Source organism: Pseudogymnoascus verrucosus, assembly GCF_001662655.1.
Source record: "Pseudogymnoascus verrucosus strain UAMH 10579 unplaced genomic scaffold scaffold_12, whole genome shotgun sequence".
Lineage (NCBI taxonomy): Eukaryota > Fungi > Ascomycota > Leotiomycetes > Thelebolales > Thelebolaceae > Pseudogymnoascus > Pseudogymnoascus verrucosus.
In genome coordinates this window covers 283,866-303,695 of record NW_017263663.1, presented here as the reverse complement: position 1 = coordinate 303,695, position 19,830 = coordinate 283,866, and the positions used below count along the sequence as shown (strand labels likewise).

General features: G+C 51.2%; 9 protein-coding genes across 9 annotated transcripts; 4 read left to right on the top strand and 5 right to left on the bottom strand.

Annotated features, from left to right (window-relative positions):
- Positions 1-742: 742 nt before the first annotated feature.
- VE01_03129 (uncharacterized protein) lies at positions 743-2,202 on the top strand (the record flags this gene model as incomplete). Its single annotated transcript, XM_018272627.2, has 5 exons — positions 743-1,097; positions 1,162-1,266; positions 1,325-1,710; positions 1,762-1,829; positions 1,886-2,202. The coding sequence occupies exons 1-5, from the start codon at positions 957-959 to the stop codon at positions 2,200-2,202; spliced, it is 1,017 nt and encodes a 338-aa protein (XP_018132124.1). The 5' UTR covers positions 743-956.
- Positions 2,203-2,625: 423 nt separating this feature from the next.
- VE01_03128 (uncharacterized protein) lies at positions 2,626-4,186 on the top strand. The gene is made up of 2 exons (XM_018272626.2): positions 2,626-2,955; positions 3,007-4,186. Exons 1-2 carry the CDS (start codon positions 2,867-2,869, stop codon positions 3,779-3,781), a joined length of 864 nt encoding a protein of 287 aa, XP_018132125.1. The 5' UTR covers positions 2,626-2,866; the 3' UTR covers positions 3,782-4,186.
- Positions 4,187-5,793: 1,607 nt separating this feature from the next.
- Positions 5,794-7,877, bottom strand: VE01_03127 (uncharacterized protein). The gene is made up of 3 exons (XM_018272625.2): positions 7,059-7,877; positions 6,895-6,987; positions 5,794-6,800 (listed from the first exon to the last, which is right to left on the bottom strand). The coding sequence occupies exons 1-3, from the start codon at positions 7,498-7,500 to the stop codon at positions 6,628-6,630; spliced, it is 708 nt and encodes a 235-aa protein (XP_018132120.1). The 5' UTR covers positions 7,501-7,877; the 3' UTR covers positions 5,794-6,627.
- A 508-nt stretch (positions 7,878-8,385) lies between these two features.
- Positions 8,386-12,764, top strand: VE01_03126 (uncharacterized protein). Its single transcript, XM_018272624.2, has 5 exons — positions 8,386-9,236; positions 9,297-9,429; positions 9,926-10,297; positions 10,344-12,293; positions 12,377-12,764. Exons 3-5 carry the CDS (start codon positions 9,943-9,945, stop codon positions 12,517-12,519), a joined length of 2,448 nt encoding a protein of 815 aa, XP_018132121.2. The 5' UTR covers positions 8,386-9,236; positions 9,297-9,429; positions 9,926-9,942; the 3' UTR covers positions 12,520-12,764.
- Positions 12,698-14,183, bottom strand: VE01_03125 (uncharacterized protein). Its single transcript, XM_018272623.2, has one exon. The coding sequence runs from the start codon at positions 13,937-13,939 to the stop codon at positions 12,917-12,919; it is 1,023 nt and encodes a 340-aa protein (XP_018132122.1). The 5' UTR covers positions 13,940-14,183; the 3' UTR covers positions 12,698-12,916.
- VE01_03124 (uncharacterized protein) lies at positions 14,184-16,108 on the bottom strand. Its single transcript, XM_018272622.2, has one exon. The coding sequence runs from the start codon at positions 16,020-16,022 to the stop codon at positions 14,550-14,552; it is 1,473 nt and encodes a 490-aa protein (XP_018132123.1). The 5' UTR covers positions 16,023-16,108; the 3' UTR covers positions 14,184-14,549.
- A 375-nt stretch (positions 16,109-16,483) lies between these two features.
- On the top strand, positions 16,484-16,871 carry ERG12_1 (Mevalonate kinase; the record flags this gene model as incomplete). The annotated part of the gene is made up of 2 exons (XM_018272621.1): positions 16,484-16,656; positions 16,694-16,871. 2 exons carry the CDS (start codon positions 16,484-16,486, stop codon positions 16,869-16,871), a joined length of 351 nt encoding a protein of 116 aa, XP_018132116.1.
- A 405-nt stretch (positions 16,872-17,276) lies between these two features.
- On the bottom strand, positions 17,277-17,759 carry VE01_03122 (uncharacterized protein; the record flags this gene model as incomplete). Its single annotated transcript, XM_018272620.2, has 1 exon — positions 17,277-17,759. The coding sequence occupies exon 1, from the start codon at positions 17,748-17,750 to the stop codon at positions 17,277-17,279; it is 474 nt and encodes a 157-aa protein (XP_018132117.2). The 5' UTR covers positions 17,751-17,759.
- Positions 17,760-18,190: 431 nt separating this feature from the next.
- On the bottom strand, positions 18,191-19,330 carry VE01_03121 (uncharacterized protein; the record flags this gene model as incomplete). The annotated part of the gene is made up of 2 exons (XM_018272619.1): positions 18,191-19,095; positions 19,144-19,330. The coding sequence occupies 2 exons, from the start codon at positions 19,328-19,330 to the stop codon at positions 18,191-18,193; spliced, it is 1,092 nt and encodes a 363-aa protein (XP_018132118.1).
- Between the last annotated feature and the right edge of the window lie 500 nt (positions 19,331-19,830).

Here is a 19,830-nt window from a genome sequence, read left to right as displayed (position 1 = left end):
AGAGGTCCCAATCCTCCCAAAATGTCATTAGCCGGAGTAGGATCGCATCCGGCGATATTCCGACGAAGCCCTAAAAGAGCTTCAAATAGCAAGGTATGGGACAGGGTATAGATCCATTTCGAAAGTTTTACCTCCAAACAACTGCATTTATTTTCCTCCATGTTTGGACTACTAAAATAGCGATGCGCGTGCGTGCTTGCTTTAAGAGACGACAGGTATGGACACCCCTGTGCCGCAAGGGCTGTCACATTTATGCCGCTACAGCGATACACTCATATGGTGATTTTTCTGTTGATCATAGGGTGAAACGGCTACTATTGCTTAGCTAGTTCCTCCGGGCCCACTGGGGTAGTGTCCCGCGTGGGTTTCGCGGAGCGGACCCTAGCGGCCGGGGACTTGGACCCAGCCGCCTTTCAAAAAGGGTACGTGGACAACTCCACTGAGAAATGCAATGCCTTATATTGGACGGGCAAGAAGAGTTGATGGTGGAGAAAGCTATAGCAGCGTCGTATTTATATACAGCATTATAATCCTATGTACTTTTATATACAAGTTCAGTGGTAAAATACAACGCCTCATTGCGGGTGCCTTTGTCATGGCCCGTCCCTTGCACGTGGCTTCACTACCTGGAGCCGCCAGTGAGACTCTGATTCTTCACCGGTACCGAGATCACTACCGCATTGGTGAAGGTGGTAGGGTTCGTGCTACTCCTATTTTATACCCGAGTTGTCCGCGTACAATACTAAAGTTTCGTGTCTCCGGAATATGTTACCAGGACGTCAACAAACCTTGTAATGCCTGCCGGCAGGTGATAATAATTTATTGTCTTAAAATACGCCGCTCTCGGTATTTTCTCAGGAGAGACATGGATTAGTTTTTTCTTAGCCACATATCAATGCTCCGTCCCCAGTGGAACCGGAAAACGAAAACGCGACTCCTTGATAGTTAAATTCAGCATGGAGCAAGAAGTCAAATTGCTGGTAGTATTATGGACGTTTCTCGGCCTCACCACTGTGACAGTGGGACTACGATGTTATGTGCGCTTGGCAATAGCGAAGTCTTTTGGTGTTGATGACTGGTTTATGGTTATTGGCTATGTGAGTGGCTCTGCGCTGGTTCGATATGTTGTCTATGGATTCCTTGCTAATATTTGTGCGTTAGGGTCTCTTTGCGTCTCTCGTCGCTGTACTTGTTGTCTCGATTCATTATGGACTTGGTAAACACGCACTTGATCTGGAGTCATACCAGCAAATTAATGCTGCAAAGGTGTGTTGTGTTACCTCCTGGCAACGGATAATGACTTGAGCTAACAGACAGCTTTTAGTACTTGATTATTGGAGAATTAATATACATCATCGATTCTGGATTTATAAAGATCAGCGTCGGATTGCTCCTACTTCGCCTTGCTGTTGTGCCTATTCATCGATACATACTTCACGCCTCTATTTACATTCTAGCTCTGTGGACCACGGTCACCTTTCTGATCGTAGCCTTCCAGTGCCGCCCACTTAGTCTGGCATGGAATCCTGCCTCTGGGACTGGAACCTGCATGGCGGCCATATCTATCACAAGACTCGGATATGCCTTCTCGGCATTGGATATTGGTTCCGATTTTCTGTATGCGTTCTTGCCAGTGGCAATGCTATGGAACATTCAGATGACCTGGAAGTTGAAATTCTCGATTTGCATTGTCCTCAGTTTCGGCATCTTGTAATCTCACTCTCGTCACATCATTCCTGCTGCTTTGCTAACAGAACTTAGTGCAAGTGTTGCAACTATTGTTCGCCTCAAATACCTAATTGCTCTCACTGACGAGGCCGATGTATTGTGTAAGCTCCCTCTTTGCTCGCTGTTAATTGTCATATCGAATGCTAACCCCAGCCAGTCGCGATTTGCATTACCCAAATGTGGACGATTATCGAAGTTGGAATTGGCATGGTAGCAGGATCGATCGCCACGTTGCGTCCACTGCTCAGGAAGATGAACATTACCGGGCTTGGAAGCAGCGACCAATATACCAGAGAGTCGAACTATAAGTCTCAGGAGCTTGGATATATCAAACAATCCAAGTTAAACACACAGTCATCTACCACCAAAGTAGCGGCTAACCTAGGCCAAGACAACGACAGTCAAGAGCTCATTTGGGGGGAGGACCGGGACATTCACAAGAGAGTGGACGTATCCATCTCACGGACACAGTGAATAATTCCTATGAGACGGAATCCACAGTCCTGTACAACACAGAAGTGCTACTAGGCACCCGCGAACAAGGCAGTGCCAAAGAATATAGCTGAAACTATACATAGACGGCAGAACCTCACCGAGATGGCGAAGAGTTCGCCGTAGTAGATTATGTTGAAGCTATAGCCATAGCCCTACTCCGTAATTAGTATTCCATACCGGAGACATCAATTTAAGGCTATTTAGGTGGCGTCACGCTTACTTGTAGATTAACGTGAGAAACGATATTCAAATTTGATATATTCGTACCTGTATGCTGTGCCTGAAGGCAACATCGGATTTCTGGGTCAAATTATGGCGACTGACGTTTCAAAGTGTGGCGCAGCGGTTATTCAGACCCCGCATCGCCACACCCACAGCGGGGTTGCGTAACTTCCATCTTGGCATGAGGTGCTAGCTTAACCTGTGACACTCCGCGCCGAGCAGACTAATATAACAGGATCTGTCATCAACGCCGACTTGGGACTCTAAATATCTATCTCTGGACGACGTTTAGTTATCCATCTCGATCTTTTGTCCTACAAACTACACCGCTCTTTGATCTTTGATCGCACTACGAGCACCCGAAGACCCCGAGATACGAGTGTGGGGTAGACAACAACCAGACAACCAACAAAGAGTGAAGATGGCGGATTTCGAAGCGCCACCAGGGCCACCACCCCCCAAAGTGCCAGAGGGATGGAAAGCCCAATGGAACGACCAATATAAAGAATGGTGCGTCGCATTCCGGATCTCCCTAGACGAACATCACTAACCCCCCCACAGGTTCTACGTAAACATCTACACCAAGAAATCCCAATGGGACAAGCCCACCGCCCCCGTATACCCCCCCGACTCCTCCGCGCCCCCCATCGGCGCACCCCCCTCCTACGGCGGCGCCACCCAACCCACCTCCGACGCGAAGGTGAACCCCTACGACACCCCCGACGCGACCAAAAGCACCGTCGACGAAGACGCCCGTTTGGCCGCCCAGCTCCAAGCTGAGGAGGACCAGCGCACCCGCGGCCACCAGAACCCGAACTACGGCGGTGGCCCACCCGGCGGCGGATACCCCAGCAACACCGGCAGCCCGTTCCCAGAGGAGCAGGCGCGCGGAGAGAAGAAGAAGGGCGGATTCCTCGGCAAGCTGATGAGCGCCGCGAGCTCCAAGACCAGCGGTGGAGGCAGCCACGGGTACCCCCAGCAACAGCAAGGGTACGGGCAGCAGCAGATGTACCCCCAGCAGGGCTACGGACAGCAGCAGCAGATGGGATATCCGCCTCAGGGCTATGGACAGCAGCCGATGGGGTATGGACAGCAGCCGATGTATGGCCAGCAGCCTATGTATGGCGGCGGCGGGTACGGCGGGTATCCGCAACAGCAGCAACAGCGGAGGCAGGGAGGTGGTGGTGGTATGGGGATGGCGGGTGGTGCGGCGTTAGGGTTGGGAGGAGGGTTGATCGGAGGGATGCTGATTGCCGATGCGATGCAGGACCATGACCAGGAGCAGTATGATCAGGGGTATGAGGATGGCGGCGGTGGAGATGATGGGGGTGAGTAAGTGTGTTTGAGGAGAGGCTAGAGAAGGGAGGTGGCTGGATTGTTTGTGGCTGGGAGGTTACGTGGATTTCGATGTTTTCGTCGTTCTGGTGCTGTTCGTTGTGGTGCTGTGGAGGATTGAGATGATGCGGTCGTAGATAGTCGCGGAGGACCGCTTGGACGTCCTGATTAATACGGGAATCCTGATATCTTGTCATCTACTTATTCCCCTAACAGTGATTTGCATTCTTCCGTCTTGTGAAAACCAAGCCCAGATAGCAAAACCGAGAATACACACCCCTACAACGGGATTTACAATGGTGCCGCTCGTATGCAACGGGCAAACCTATCCCATATAAAGTACTAGCTTTGTCGAATAAATCAATTTCGTGTAAGGAAACAAAAATGAACAACAGTTGTCAGATGTAGGTTGGGGTATTGTGAGGCAGTGATCAGGACGGATGCGAGGGTAATTAGACCGTCAGTTGCTATTATCTGCACGACGATAGTGACAGCACTGAGTGACGGCAGTGTAGCGCGGTGATATGGCGGCGGTAAGAATGCGACGACGGTGACAAGACTCTGCTCCCATTGTTCACGTAAGCCCCTTTCATGATTTACCACCAATTTTGGACAGCTAATCTCATTTATCACCTTCCTCTCCGAATTTCCGTATTCCTTCAGTCCTCGAAACGTCTATTCCACAATGACATTGATCAGTTAGCCTTATGATATGTCGCAACTCGAGCGTTGTTAATGGGATACGATCATCGCTCCCCACGTCGCTTCCATCTCTCGCAGAGATCTTATCTACCATATCCTTTCCTCTGTCCGCACGGCCACTCATTTTATAGCTCCCCCCCGCCTTGTTTCACAACTCCAACTCGGTCTCCCACACTATCTCCCCGAAAGGCAACCGCGGCAACCCACCGAGCTCTTCGCTGGGGGTGTGGGGGATACTCTCACATCCCCTGAGCTCTGCAGTTGGACGTCGAGCTGCGCTACTTATTATGGGTAATATGTTCATATATAGCTCAGTAGCAAAGGCGAAAAAGTTCATTTCCGTACGTAAGCCAAAAGATAGATTGGATAGGGGAAGTGATCGCTGGCGTACGACGAGAGATCAAGATGGAGTTTACCACGAGTAAGAGCATAACCAAGGGATGGCTGGTGCACGCGGGCTTATTAGAACCATGGTGGTGACAAAAACGCAACAGGAGTGCACCACGACGGTGAGAATATATCGGTGCTGAGAATACAACAGTGGCGGCGAGAAGACGATAACAATGGAATGGTGACGGATTTCAAATAACAAACTCGAACCCTTGGCCTTAATCGTTATTACCGGCACCTTCTTCCACTCTCCACCCACACCTCCTCCATCTTGTCCAATTCGGTAGTTCCTGTGTATTTGTTTTCTTTCCGCCTGCCCCTTTATTATATTCCAACCTTTACTCTATCTATAGCTCTCTCCATTACGTGCGTGCTTTGTTACCCACCTGCAATTTAACCTCCCACAGCAACTCCCTTGAAATACGAGTGGACAGTGGCGATGTTGAGATAAGAGGTGCTGTGTGACAGCGAGAAGATGACTGGTGAGAAATGGCGACAGCGGCGTGAATACTCAGCAACATGAGGTAGGATCTCAATTTGTTATGAACCTCATACTTGAATCCGCCGTCGAGCAACCTACTTCCTCTCTATCGTTGCCCTTCAACCCCGACATAGCATATTTGTGTGTTGTGTTCAAATTTCTGGGTTTGTCCTCTTTTTCATCACCTCGCCTGCTCTTTTTATATCCACCACCTCCTAAACCCAACCTGCTGCCCACCACACCATCCTTCAACACCATCCCTTATTCCTAGAGGCGATCACCATGTTCTTTTTCTCTCCGGGTCGACGATCAGTTTCTGCAGGTATGGGATTTGAATACTGCTAATGTACGCTCTAGCTCATTCCCAGACTCGCCACTCCGAGCAAACAGGGTTTACTTATAAACCACCAGCGATGGGTGATAGCCACCAAGCGGCAATTACGATACACAATTGGGTCATAGAAAATATCCTCGCGCCATTGATTCCAATGATTGCGGATCTTACTAGGGATATTAGTTGGTGCTTCATGTGTTCAGACGGGCGAAGTTGGGGCCTGGCGGTGACAACGCTGAGAGACAGTGCTACAGCAAGGCAGTGAGAAGTGACGGTGGTGGGAAAAGATTGCAGTGAGAATGATCAGTGATGACAGGAAGAAACTCCCTTTTTGTCGGACACCAGATATCCAATACCGAACTCCACACTTTCAAGCACTAGCCGTTCACCAGCTCTCCACCTCTGTCCAGCTACATGTGCGCCTATGCTTAACTATCTGGAGACTTTCCTTTTGCCAGTGGTCTCACAGCCCCTATATGCTGTGCGTGTTATGCTGTGAATATTTCATTCCTTTAGAGGCAGAATTGTGGTGACTCCTTCCTCTTCCCTCACTATTTACTTCGTCTTGTCAGATAGCTATCATAACACCACCTTTGCTCCCCATCCCACCATCTTCCCCCATGGCCAAAACCACCAAACAAGGGCAGAAACCCCCCAAGAGTCATTTCTTCTCTTCTCCAGGAATCGGGGTATGATAGCCTCACTATCGGATACTGAGATCGCCGGGGGAGCTTTTTATAGAAATCCAACTGGGGAGATTGGAGTTCAGTATATTTTGACGCTGAGCCATGTTTCTTCCCAGTTCCCGATGTCATCTCACCCGCAGTAAATCATATCCAGAGAACATAAACAGCGCCACGCTCAATATTTCACTTGTATTACAATTCACTCCCCAGTCTATGATCCCCACCTCCTCCCCACTCTCCACATCACCGCATTATCACCTCGTAACACCCTTCTCCACCGCCGCCTGTTTCTTCGCCGGCGCACCCGCCAACCAAGCCGCAGCATCAAAACTAGCCGCACCGCCCTGCGCCGCTTGTCCGTTCAGGAGTCCGTTCATGGGGCTGCTCTTCTGGCGTTCCTCGAATTCGGCGCGGGTTTCTGGGTCCACTGGGTGTGGGTTAGCATATGGTACCTTTCTAATTTGGGGGGACAGTGTCGGGGAGGGAAATGGGAAATGGGGGAATGGGGTATGGGGACGTACTGTTCTCCATAAGTTTAGGCATTCCAAACATCATCAACATCGCCACGCCGGCCATGAGTATCATCGGGTTCTTGAGGATCGATAATGGGGAAACTGTCCAGGCACAACAATTAGCATCCATCAACCACTCCCACTCCCAGCACCCAGGGAACAAGCAAACTCACATCCAGTCCTCTCAATCAAATACTCCTTCGCCCCCACCGCCTTAACCTCCACAACCCTCCCTTCCCTCCCCCAAACCCCAACCTCAACAACCTCCCCCTTATTCTCCCACTCATTCCCCCTCCACGTCCCCCACGCCTTCACCACCTCCGCTCCCCCCTCGTTCCCTTCCGAGATATCCACCCTCAGCGGCGCAAAAACATGCGTCGACCCCACCACATCCAACAAATAGCTGCCCGCGCTCACATTCCGGAAATCGAACGTACTGGATGCGCCGAGCGGGGCGGTGTAGACGTGCCCTTGTGTCGTGAGAGAGGCGGTGGTGGAGGGGGGGAGGAGGGAGGGGGTGAGGAGCGAGGCGGTGGGGGGGAGGAGGACGCGGAGGTGGAGGGCGAGGGTTAGGGGGAGAAGGGGGAGGAGGAGGTGTGGTAGTGGGAGGTGCATTTTCGCTGGTGGTGCGTGGGTGTGGTGAGTGGTATGAAGAGGTGTGTGATGCGTGGATGGGGATGCGCGGATTGGGAATTTGAGGTCGTGAGGTTGATGTGGCTGGAGCTGGTTGTTAGCGTGTGGCTAGTGGATCTGATGGGTGTGGCTGAAACTTGGTGTGGCTGGTGGGTACGCTGGTCCGGATTGTTCAGTTTGGTGATCTCTGATACCTTGTATTAGGCTGCAAATAGGTTCTCATAGAGCTACTCTACTCGATAATACTCAGGCATACCGTAAAATAGGATAGGAAATATAAAAATTTCAAGCTTTGTGGCTTTCAGGCCAAGCACAGCGTCATTTATCACCCTCGCTCGCCTGGTCTGAGTACAACGGCATCTCCTTGGCGGCATCGTCACATGAAATTATATGTTCGACTTGAATATGGAATTATCGTGGTCACGAGACTGGATTCTAATCTTCATACAGTTATAGAATATTGTAACCTTGAAGGCTGAAGGCGGAATAATCACATGCTGACTAATGACGCAGTTATATTGGCCGTTGGACGTGGAGTTGGAGGCGGAGAGAGTGGAGAGAGGTGGAGAGATATGTTTCCGCTCGACCGCATCCGCCGCACCGGCTTACCACAGGCCAAAAGTATAGTACGTAGACACCGAGCTGCCAAGTTTCAAGTCAGCGGCACGGAATCATGGAGTTGTAGTTGTAGCAGTAGCATTGCCGTAGTGGGAGCAGTGATACGATACACAGTATTACACGGTATTACGCTGTGGCTAGCCGACGACAGGGCACTCGACTAGTAGTGTTGCAGCGTTAGAAATACACCTCTAACCTCGTATAGCTTCACTTTTACACTCATATTTCTCTACTATATAACTATTATCACCACTATAAAGAGCTCGACTTCGCTGGGGATGGTACAGGGTCTTGTAGTCTATTTTGGCTTTACCTTAATGTACCTCTCTCCTTCCCCCGAGATCTCGCTAATTGCCCACATGATCCACTTTGACCCCATACCCATAACCCTCTAACCCTCACATAGCCGTAACTCGAACGCTGTATGGAGAGAAAAAGAAAAGTCATTATTCTCTTTCTAGGATAAATTGTCACCGGCCACATATCCTACTGTACATTGCACATCTCTACGCTAAACCACGTGCCCTTTCTGCACCTCAACAGATATTACACAGCTTGCAGAAAATCTTCTCCGGTGCAACGTCTCTCTAACTACTTCTACCTACCCTACTACCCTACACCTACTACCTTCATCATCACATGTGATATATTATTTATATTGTCGCATCCCCTCATACCTTGCAGTTGCATCTACGCTGCACATACCATCCAGCGATCTCCCATCAGACTAAGTGCGCCTTAACTCCTCTGTCATCGATTTCGACGCTCCGATAGGACCATCGTTGTCCCCCAAACGCCCCGACGCACTAGGCTAGTCACCCTGCTTCCTCTGGTCCGGAGTGGGTCACTCTGCCAGGACGTGCCAGGACGTGCCAACGCCTGGGAAGTTACGAAGCATTACATACTACAGGCACGAGTACTCTGGCAGGAAAGGGAAAGTGCTGCTTGAGTGAGGCAATTTACTCTCGGGCGCTGACCGACGCAGCGGCTGGTGAAGCGGCAGTTGTTGGGAAAGCAGGAGGAGGCGTATCGAAGACTGCGAGTGGTTAGTTGGTGCCTCGTTCGTCGAAGAGGCGTGTGGTATCCCATAGTACTACCAGGTATGTTCTTTCCTAATCCAACCCGGTGTCGAATTCTCCGAGTAACTGATGGAGGGCTAGAAGGCGCTGAAACAGCCATCAGATCCGGACCATTCAAGGTGCCACCAATCCACAGACACCAACCCACCAGTCTGGATTACGCATATCTTTTCTCAGCTATTGCCACCACTCAGGCGTTGGTGCAAGTAACTAGGTATGTGCTATATGCTATGCTCTCACTTTTACCCATGTGTCTCGGCAAAAACCTGAGATGGCGCGCAACCCGATTGCTTGTTTCGCTGCATACCCGCGCTCCGGGTGGGTCTGCCACGGCCTCTCGGTGCTGCGGAACGGATAGCATGGAAGTTTCCTCGCATACGCCTACACTATGGGGATCTACCATGGAGTCATGGGGGTGGCCTATCGGAGCTAAGATGATGTATGATAAGCTGGAGGGGTATTGCCGAGTTGGAGCTTGATATAATTATATCCATCCCGATCTTTACTCCTTCATGCAAACCACTCACTCGCAAAGAGGAGAATATACACACATGTCTCCATTCCTTACATTGTTCTAATGCCGCCATACTGTCTGCAAGACTGTCACTATTTCTACCGCACTGCTCTGCGCGGTCTCAATATCTCCACCTCGGTTTCTCCGTTGTATACCTAAACGCACCATACTAACAAAATGCCTATCGCAACCCCAGGTGTCAGACATTTCACTATGCCTAAGCCACTCAACGAGAGATTAGCAGAGGGTCAGCCTCCTGCGGTACCGGTCAAGTCAGATGCCCCAAGGCAGTACACCGAAGAGCAACGCAAGCCGCTCGCCTCTCATTCTCCTAATATCGAGCAGGGCATCACATTCGCGGCGCAGGATTCGCTGCCTAAGCTCCCGATTCCCGAGCTCGAGAACTCAATCGCCAAGTACCTGGCCGCACTGAAGCCGCTGCAGCCTCCGAGAGAGCATGCCGAGACGCAACAGGCGGCAGAGGAGTTTCTGAAGGGTGATGGACCGGAGCTGAACGAGAAGTTGAAGAAGTATGCAAATGGAAAGACTAGTTATATTGAGCAGTTTTGTGAGTTGTCTTGCCGTGTTAATCGAGTGTTAGGCTGATATCCCAGGGTATGATTCGTATCTAAATTACGACAATCCGGTCGTGCTGAACCTTAATCCGTTCTTCTTGCTGGAGGATGACCCGACGCCAGCGCGTAACAACCAGGTTACAAGAGCTGCATCGTTGGTTGTATCAGCATTGTCGTTCGTGAGAGCTGTTAGGAGGGAAGAACTGCCGCCTGATACTATCAAGGGTCAGCCACTTTGCATGTATCAGTACTCGAGGTTGTTTGGTACAGCTCGAATCCCAACTGATCACGGCTGTCACATCGGCCAGGACCCTGACTCCCAGCACATTGTGGTACTCTGCCACGGCCAATTCTACTGGTTCGATGTTCTGGACGAAAACTCCGATCATGTGATGAGCGAGAAGGACATCGCCATCAACCTCCAAACGATCGTCGATGATGCTCAGCAGACGCCCATTCAAGAAGCCGCCAAAAGCGCCATTGGCGTCCTCAGTACCGAGAATCGCAAGGTCTGGGCTGGGCTGAGAGAAGTCCTCACCCGTGACGAGGGATCCAACAACGCCGATTGCCTTAGCATCGTAGACTCCGCCCTGTTCATCGTCTGCCTCGACTATGCCGCTCCCTCCAACGCTCCAGATCTCTGCGGCAACATGCTTTGCGGCACTTCAAAAATCGAAAAGGGCATCCAAATCGGAACCTGCACGAACCGCTGGTACGATAAACTGCAGATTATCGTCTGTGCCAATGGCTCAGCAGGTATCAACTTCGAGCACACGGGTGTAGATGGCCACACCGTCCTCCGTTTTGCGTCCGACGTCTACACCGACACCATCCTCCGTTTCGCCCGAACCATCAACGGCCAAGCCCCTTCCCTCTGGGCCTCCACCTCCCCCGACCCGTCCAAGCGAGACCCCAAATCCTTCGGTCCCGTCTCCACCACCCCCCGCAAACTCGAATGGGTCATGACCTCCGAACTCAGCATCGCCGTCCGCTTCGCCGAAACTCGCCTGGCCGACCTAATCCAGCAAAACGAGTTCCAGACCCTCGACTTCGCCGCCTACGGAAAGAACTTCATGACATCCATGGGCTTTTCTCCCGACGCATTCGTACAAATGGCGTTTCAAGCTGCTTATTACGGCCTCTATGGCCGTTCGGAATGCACCTACGAGCCCGCAATGACCAAAGTCTACCTCCACGGCCGCACCGAGGCCATCCGCTCCGTAACCCCCGAATCCCTCGCCTTCGTCCAAGAGTTCTGGAGCGAGCTCGAACCAGCCCGCAAAGTCGAAGCCCTCCGCCGCGCATGCCAGGCCCACACTGCACAAACGCGCGAGTGCGCCAAAGCACAGGGGTGCGATAGACATCTCTACGCCCTGTTCAGCGTGTGGCAGCGCGGTCTGGATGAGGATGGTGCGGAGGCGGCGTCGAGTAATGGGGATGGATATTCGAGTCGAGGAGCGAGTAGTCCGGACCCGCTCTCTAGCCCGTCGCTGAGCGCGCAGAGTGATGATGGATTGCCGCAGCGTATTCGCTCGAGTAGTTCGCCTAGCCCGAGCCCGACGCGTCTTCAAGCCTTGCCGAGCTTGTTTGCGGATCATGGGTGGGATAGGCTTAATAGCACTATCCTGTCGACTTCGAACTGCGGTAACCCCTCGCTTCGACACTTTGGCTTCGGTCCCACCAGCGGCGATGGATTTGGGATAGGATATATTATTAAAGATGAGGGTATCAGTATCTGTGCCTCCTCGAAGCATAGGCAGACGAAGCGGTTTGTGGATGCGCTTGAGAGCTACCTAGTCGAGATTCGCCGGATGTTGAGGGCTGTTGGCGGAAGAGATGGGAGTCCGGCGTCGAGTCGCGCGAGGGAGAGGGATAGGGGTGTTGGTGAGGGGAAGATGAAGAGGGGGAGGCCGATTAGGAGTGAAGGGGTGCCGAAGGCGGCGAGTGTGGATAGTAGGGTTGGGAGTGATGATGACGATTTGGGTGGATGTGAGTTTTACTTTTTTACTTTTTGATTTCTATTCCTTGTTTGCTGGGGTATTTTCTGTGGACACAGAGCTAACGGGATACAGATGGCTTCTTTGATGCGGGTATGCTACTCCAGGCTCTGCAGGCGCGCACGGGCAGTCTTGAGAATACGGTCCTGGCTGCGGTTGAGAAAGCGATACCAAGGCGGAGGGAGGTGGGGAAGAAGCTGCGGCTGAGCGAGTATTAGATGGGTGGTTTGGAGCGATAGACGAGATTACGGGTATGATGGGTAGTGCGTGGGATGGATACTGGGTGCATTTCGGACGAGAGTGGATTTAGGTTTGGAGTGGGTTGGATTCGGTTGGAGATGGATACACACTCCCTTCGCGATTTTTGCATGGCATTCGTGTTTATTAGCGATCTTATTTGGTTGAATCTTGCATTTTGAATGTAAGCCGGTCTTTAGCAACAGTTGTAAATAGACAATATGATCTAGTATTAAACTCGATGTATCTGGCGGTTTGCCCACCCTGCTCCAGTAACCTTTTCTTTCTAGAAGGTCAATTTGCATGACGTGCTATGTTGGAACCATTTACGCTGCTGTGAATGTAGCATATTATTATTATGAACCCAGTTCGACTTATTCATTCCAAAGCCCCGTAGGGGCTTGTCCACACAAGCTTTCCCTGGGCCACCAAGTTATCTGTCAAATCCAATCTCGCCTCTTCCGTCACCTCATGATCAGGTCCCAAAACCCCCTTAATCCACTCATAAAACTCCTCAAACAGCGGCTCAGCCTCCTCGAACCTGTCTTCATCAGAATACACTATTGCTAGCTGCTTCATGAGTGACGCGCTGGGCTCGGTGTGATCACGACCTAGCTGTCGGAAGGACGCTAATGCATCTTCCATCATCCTTAGTGCTTTATCTGGTTCCCCCAGATGACGGTACGTTTTTAATAGGTTCAGGATGCAGGTGATGGTAGTATTGTCGCCGTAGCCGAAGTTCACCTTTGCCAGACCATTCACCTCCTCTTGTAGCTGTTTCGCCTTGTCCCATTGATCAAGGGCGGTGAAATCCCTCGCGAGCATATCCATAGTGATGATACTCTCGCGGTTATTCTTTCCCAATTTTTGTACCCGGAAGTCAACGACTTTCTGGTGAAGCTCGGCCGCCTCCTCGTGCCGGCCGACATTGAAATAGCTATTACCGAGATTCTGCATCGCTGCCTGTGTAGCATCTTCCCCATCTCCCTGCACACGCTGCAGCATTTCCAGCGTTTCCTCGTCCAGCCTAAGCCCTTCTTCCACTCGCTCCTGGGCCTTGATGCTAATCGACAAGCTATTCATGGCGCTAGCTGTGTCGGCATGATCACCGAGTACTCTGCGCCGCCGCTCGACAACATCGCGAGCAACGGATTCAGCCTGTGGGAATTTTGCTTGCGTGCGATAGTTGTAGGCGAGGTTCATCTTGTAGTCTAACGGTATTCTGTGGTCTGGCCCGAAATGCTGTGAGAACATGTCGATGCTTTGGAGTCGGAGCTCATTGTATTCCTCCCACTGTCTTGATTTCTCGCACTCCTGGGCGCGGCTTAGGATGTCGTCGAGTAGGTCTTCGTCAAGCTCTCCGTCTTCCCCGGACACTTCTGGGGAGTCGGTTGTCGCCATGGTATGTATGCTAGTAATGAAATGAGGTGTTACTTTCTGAGAGAGGTGTTCCTTTAGACGTTATATTCTTGTACTCCGCCCACAAACAATGGAAGGCTGTGGTACGATATAAACATCACGATTAGCGCCTCCACTCCCTACCTAGTTCTGCCTTGACTCTTCTCAGCGAAGATCATGCACGCTTTGTTCAGCTCTATTCAGCGCCGTTTAGTTTTGGTGCAGTGAGAAGAGATCGCTAAGGCATCCTTTTGTAGCACGGCGCAATGTTCTCCGAGGCTTACTTTGACGCCAGACTCAACATGCTAGATCTGTGAAAGATTCAAACCCCATAGAACCACATATATAGCCTGTTTCATTTAATTACCCAGGTCTGGCTAGAGCGGAAAAGTGCATATATATTGCTATAATATTATAGTCCTGTTTGAATTTCTATTCTAATTTTTCATAAACGTCGTCATTAATTGTTCTAGAAAATATATCGCAAAGGCCGTTATTATCGTCAGTTCGGGAAATAAATATACTGACCATCCGTATCCGTGATAGACACTATCACAGTGTCCTGTTCCTGCCTGCAATATCGTCCCATCATACCAAAATATCCAACACACATCTACTCGGTCCTCTTCACGATCCTTGGCAGACAAAGCCACGCCACCACCATCGAGCAATACAAAATAATCGTCACAGGATTCAACACCACCGTCCCCAGCTTCTGCGCCAACAATCCCGTAATAAACGGCGCAAACGCGCCTCCACTGCTCCCCATCGCTGAAATCAGACTGAAGCTCGGCACCTGCAAGTCGCGCGGCAGCAACTTGCTAAACACGGCCGCCGCACATGGATACACCGGCCCTAGCAATAAACCAACAATCGAAATGGCAACCGCGTTTCCAATGATGTTAGGCACGGACCAGAACACCACCTGCAACACCAGCGAGCATGCGACTAGCAGTATGACGGACGTCTTCTCGCCCAGTCGCGCGGCCTGCGGCGACAGGAAGATCCGGCCCAGCGTAATGCCCAGCCAGAAACCAGAGCTGACGTACCCAACCTGCCCGGCTTCACCGTGGCGGTAACTGATGAGGAAGGACACGAGCCAAGAAGCAATACTGACTTCAGCGCCTTGGTAGGCAAAGATGAAGAGGGAGCCGAGGATGGTAGTTTTGTTGCGCGCGGCAAGCTTGAGAGTCTGCATGCGCGTTGGTGTGTTGGTTTGCTGTCTCGAGGCGGTCTGTTCGAGCGCTGTCATTAGTTGCGCTGCTGGGGCGTCGGCCTCGTAGTTGCGGTAGGCAAAAGTTGCAGCGGTGATGTTTGAGAGGGCGAAGAATAGAGGAATGCTGTAGAAGTAACTCCACTTCACGCCATTGGAGGCGAGGGCTGTGGCGATGAGCGGGCCAATAGTACCCCCTACGCCGTAGGCGCCGTGGAGGAAACCGAGGGCCGCAGTGGCATTTGAGAGACCGACGCAAAAGACATTGTTGAGGGAGAGGCTGACAGCCATGCCGAAACCGAGGAAGAAAAAGGAGATTACGATGACGGGAAAGGGGGGCGCGCAGAGGAGGGCCACGTAGGCGACGGCTAGGATGGAGAGAGCGACCTGGTGCGTGCGTGCTCGACCGAGGCGAGTCTCGATGGCGTGGGTGAGAGGGGCGGCGACGATGAAGCCGAGGGCGTTGGAGATGAAGATGAGGGAGACAACGGCGTAGTTGACGGAGTAGGCCTTCTCGAGGTAGGGGATGAGGGCACCGGGAGCACTGTCATTAACGCCGTTTGCGAAGTTCATGAAAGTTGAGCTTGCCATGCGATATTTGTTCATGGGAGGATTGGTGAATGTCTGGAGGAGGTCGACTCCAGTGGGGGTGGTGGGCGTCGGCGGGGTACTGCTCTCGACGTCATTAGGGGGGACATCGCGGGCAAAGGGTAGAGTCGTAGAGGGAGATGGGCGTATGTCATTAAGTTCGAATTCTGAAGGGGGAATTGGAATGCCCTGCTTATCTCTCCGTACCGTGGCGGGGGGGTTTGCAAGGCTGGGCGACCCCTCTATGCGAATAAACGAATCAAGCCCGCTGTTCGACAATGCCATGATAACTGTGTGGGCATGTGCCTGTTTTTTGTTTGAGAGATAATAAATAGGAGGGAATATAGAGGAGGGAAGTCGGAGAGATGAGGTGACAAAGTTATACGAAATCATGGATATAAAAATAAGATATAAAATCTGTAGGCTAGCGGGGTACTCTGCCCCACCGGGACAAGCTCCAGTGGGGTGGAGGGGCGGAAATAGCTTCCGCCATCACCACATTATTAGAAATCAATACGCCCCATTTTTACCCCTCCCTCAGGGCGTCTAGGCGCCTGTTTATTTGATATAAATACAAAGATAAAGATAAGAAATATGCCATTAATTTTTACAAGCACTTATGTGTGCTACAGTGCTTATAAAGGTGATAATGGCCTGTTATGGTCTTTGGCTACGCCAGTGCACTGGCAACAACTGCGAATGAACTATAGAGTTGGTTAACTGTGCTGTTGCTGCACCACCACGATATGGTTGCGCGGCTGGGGCGCAACCGTATCGTGCTGCAGCATCATGCACGTCCCCTTTGTTTTCAGTTTGATAAGGATAACTTAATCGAAACGATTTCGACAGCTCGTAGTTCAACTTCAACAGTCTATCCCTCCACCGACTCCAACAGCGCACTATTCGATGGCTTGAACCTGTATTCTACTAGCTAACCACTAACCCTCTAATACCAGCATTCTACAGTACAATCCTAGCTATGCATCGCAAACCCTCCTCGCCAATGGCGCCCCCTTCATGGTCTCCGCCCCCGGAAAAGTCATCGTCTTCGGTGAACACGCGGCCGTGTATGGCAAGCCCGCCATCGCAGCCGCCATATCATTCCGCTCCTACCTTCTCGTCACCACGCTTTGAACCAGGAAACTCAAACGATTGCTATGGACCTGAAAAACAAGGGAAGCAAAGTTGCAGTCATGTCTGTAAGTCCGGGATGGGTGAAGACTAAGTTGTCGGGCTGGCTCGGGGACACAGATATTGACGAGTCTGTGGAGGGAATGATATCTATCATCAAGAAGCTCAACATGGAGAATACCGGCGGGTTTTGGAACTGGAACGGAGATAAAATTTCGTACTAGAAATTGCATCCAGAGGTTATATGGTATAGCACCGGTACTGATCTCACATACAGTTCTACAGAGCGTTTAAAGAGCAACATAGCTGCCTTTCAGTAGGATCACGGTTGCCTTATGAATGGCCTTTGACTTGGAAATTTTGAAGCTTGAATGTGATTCTCCGTCCGCCACAGCGCTTTCCACCCTCTCAACACGAAGCCCACTTATCACACTTCCTATCGTACAGCGTCGCATGGACCCCTTCGCCCCATCTAGCCTCATGCTTCCAGTAATATGTCTCATGATTAATCTCGCACACATCCTCCCCGCCTACTTTGTCCACCGGTGCAGCGTGCACGGTGCAATATTGCCGGACGCAGAGGACGCACATCTTCGACGGCCCGGCCTGTTTCCACGCGGGTTTCCGCCTATTCATGCATACGCAGATATGGCAGTCTATCGTTGACACTTGGGCGGCGGTGGGGTTGGTTGGCGCTGCCATCGGCGTTACCGTGAGCGCGGGCATGTCCACAGGGAGGTCGGTTGTTGCAAGCGCGGCAGTGGTGGATAGCGCATCCATAACGACGGGTATAGGCGTGAGATTTGAATATAGGCTTTCAGTTGTGCGAGTATAGTATATTTGTTTTCTGGTGAGTGGCGTGTTGGATGAGGTTCTATACATGATGCTAAGTTGGCGGAATCGGAGGAAGTTTTATAGAATATGGGGAGGGCTGTGAATACGGGCAGCTCGGGAGTCTCGCGACTGCCTGGAAGAAGTGGGTTTGTGAATATATGCCTGGCCTCCTTGAAGAGACCGGGCGGATTTGATAATTACGGGGATGGATAGTGGCGGAGTGGCCATAGTCGGCCTTTAGGCGCTTAATCAGGTTCAGGCGTATACGCCGCCAACATACATCAAATGTAGGATTGAATAACTCGATAAGATCTGTATGTTGATTTAATTAATGTATTTGATTTAATCTGCGATATATGTTTATGTTTGGTGACTATTAAATGTCCAGTGGTCTAAAACCTGTTTTGATCTAAATTACGAAGACAAAAAATAATTAACATGACGAAATATCCAAGTCTAACATACAAACCCTTCCATCTCCACCCCCATCACGCCGTCTCTCTCGGAGCCTCCCACTTCCCAACATCCCCCAACCGATCCCCCGTCAATCCCGCACTCCCCGGACTCCTCATCCCCGCCTTCCTCTGCATCTCACAACTAACCCCCCTCAACCTCTCCCCCTCCGCCGCCGTCAACCTCAGATAAACCTCCACTCCCACAGCATGCATCGCAATAGCAACCCACCACGCCATACCAAACGTCAGCACCATACTCGCCTTCTGTTCTTCCCCAAAGGGACTATTGATATCTGCCTTCACGACCACATCCGTGTTATTACCGCCCACACATGTTGGGTACCTGCTCTGTAATGCAGCAGGGGAGTTGGCGTATATGAATTCTATCTCCCCACAGTTTATGACGGTGGAGTAGGAGCCGATGGATGAGATGATTCCTGAAGCGAGAGCCATGATAATGCGTAGGGTGATGATTGTGCCGAGCGCGAACATGGCCCGTAACATCCACGCGCGGTGCTGGTCGATCTGCAACCGCTTGATATTGTAGTATGCTAGTGCCATAAAGATCGTGGTAGCAATGACGAGGTAACCAACAGCGGATTGCGTAGCGAGAGTTCCACCGAACGCGCGACGGGCTATCATGATAGCTCCGATGTTACCAAGTGTTGCGAGGATAATAATTAGGTAGCCGTTGATGCGGTGGAAGAGAATGGCTTTGTAGCGGATAATGGGGACAAATTGGAACACCATGAGGACGCCAGCAGGGACAATGGTAGTGAGATGGAGGGTAATTCCAACGCGGTGGATTCCTGACTGGTACCAGAACCATTCCCCAGTGACCGCACCGGTTTTGAAAGAGGAAGGGGCGTCACCGCTGATGTTAAGGTAGGAGATTCTGGCGAGTGAGAAGCCGAGCATGGCGCCGCCAAAGATAAAGACTACGATTGTTAGTGGGCGGGGATATAGAGAAGTGTTTGAGAACTCACAAAGAGGGAAGTTGTAGCCTTTCTTGAAGCCGAGGGGGTTGTAAACCTTCCTCCAGAATCGGACGAACCAGTTATCGTAGCGTGTCATTGTTCGGACGTCGGTGGGAGGAGTGCTAGTCAAGGTAAGCAGTAAACGAGATATTAACATAGCCTTTTTAAATTTCTCTTTGCTGAGATTCTGGCTCATGGGGACGGATCAGTATTTATACACTTACTCGGCGAACCATTCGCCCGGGGTACAGGCAATGCAACACCGGTGAGAGGGATTCTCGAATACCGGCCTTACTCCGCGTCATGGCCCCGTCTATGAAAGGCTCAGCTATGCAGAATATCACCATTCTCGCCGCAATAACGCTATATTTACCAAATTACCATTGGCAAGGAAAGTAAGCTCAGCTCACAACTTAACGTCCACTTAAAAGCCATCGAGTCTATACGCAGGCGTATAATTCGTTCTGTCATAACTCATATTCCTACCGCTATACGAATGTCTCATCCATATTCCCATCTACATCCCCATCAAAGTTTCATACCAAACACAGTCCCATTTCCCCAAACGCCACCGTCTCATAGACGTGGCTAAGCATTAAGATTCGCACCCCCCGCAGATCCCCCACCCCCGATTGGCCCGCTCGTAAACGATCGGCGCTGTCCCCCCACTAGCGCCCACCCCCCCAACCCTGGATC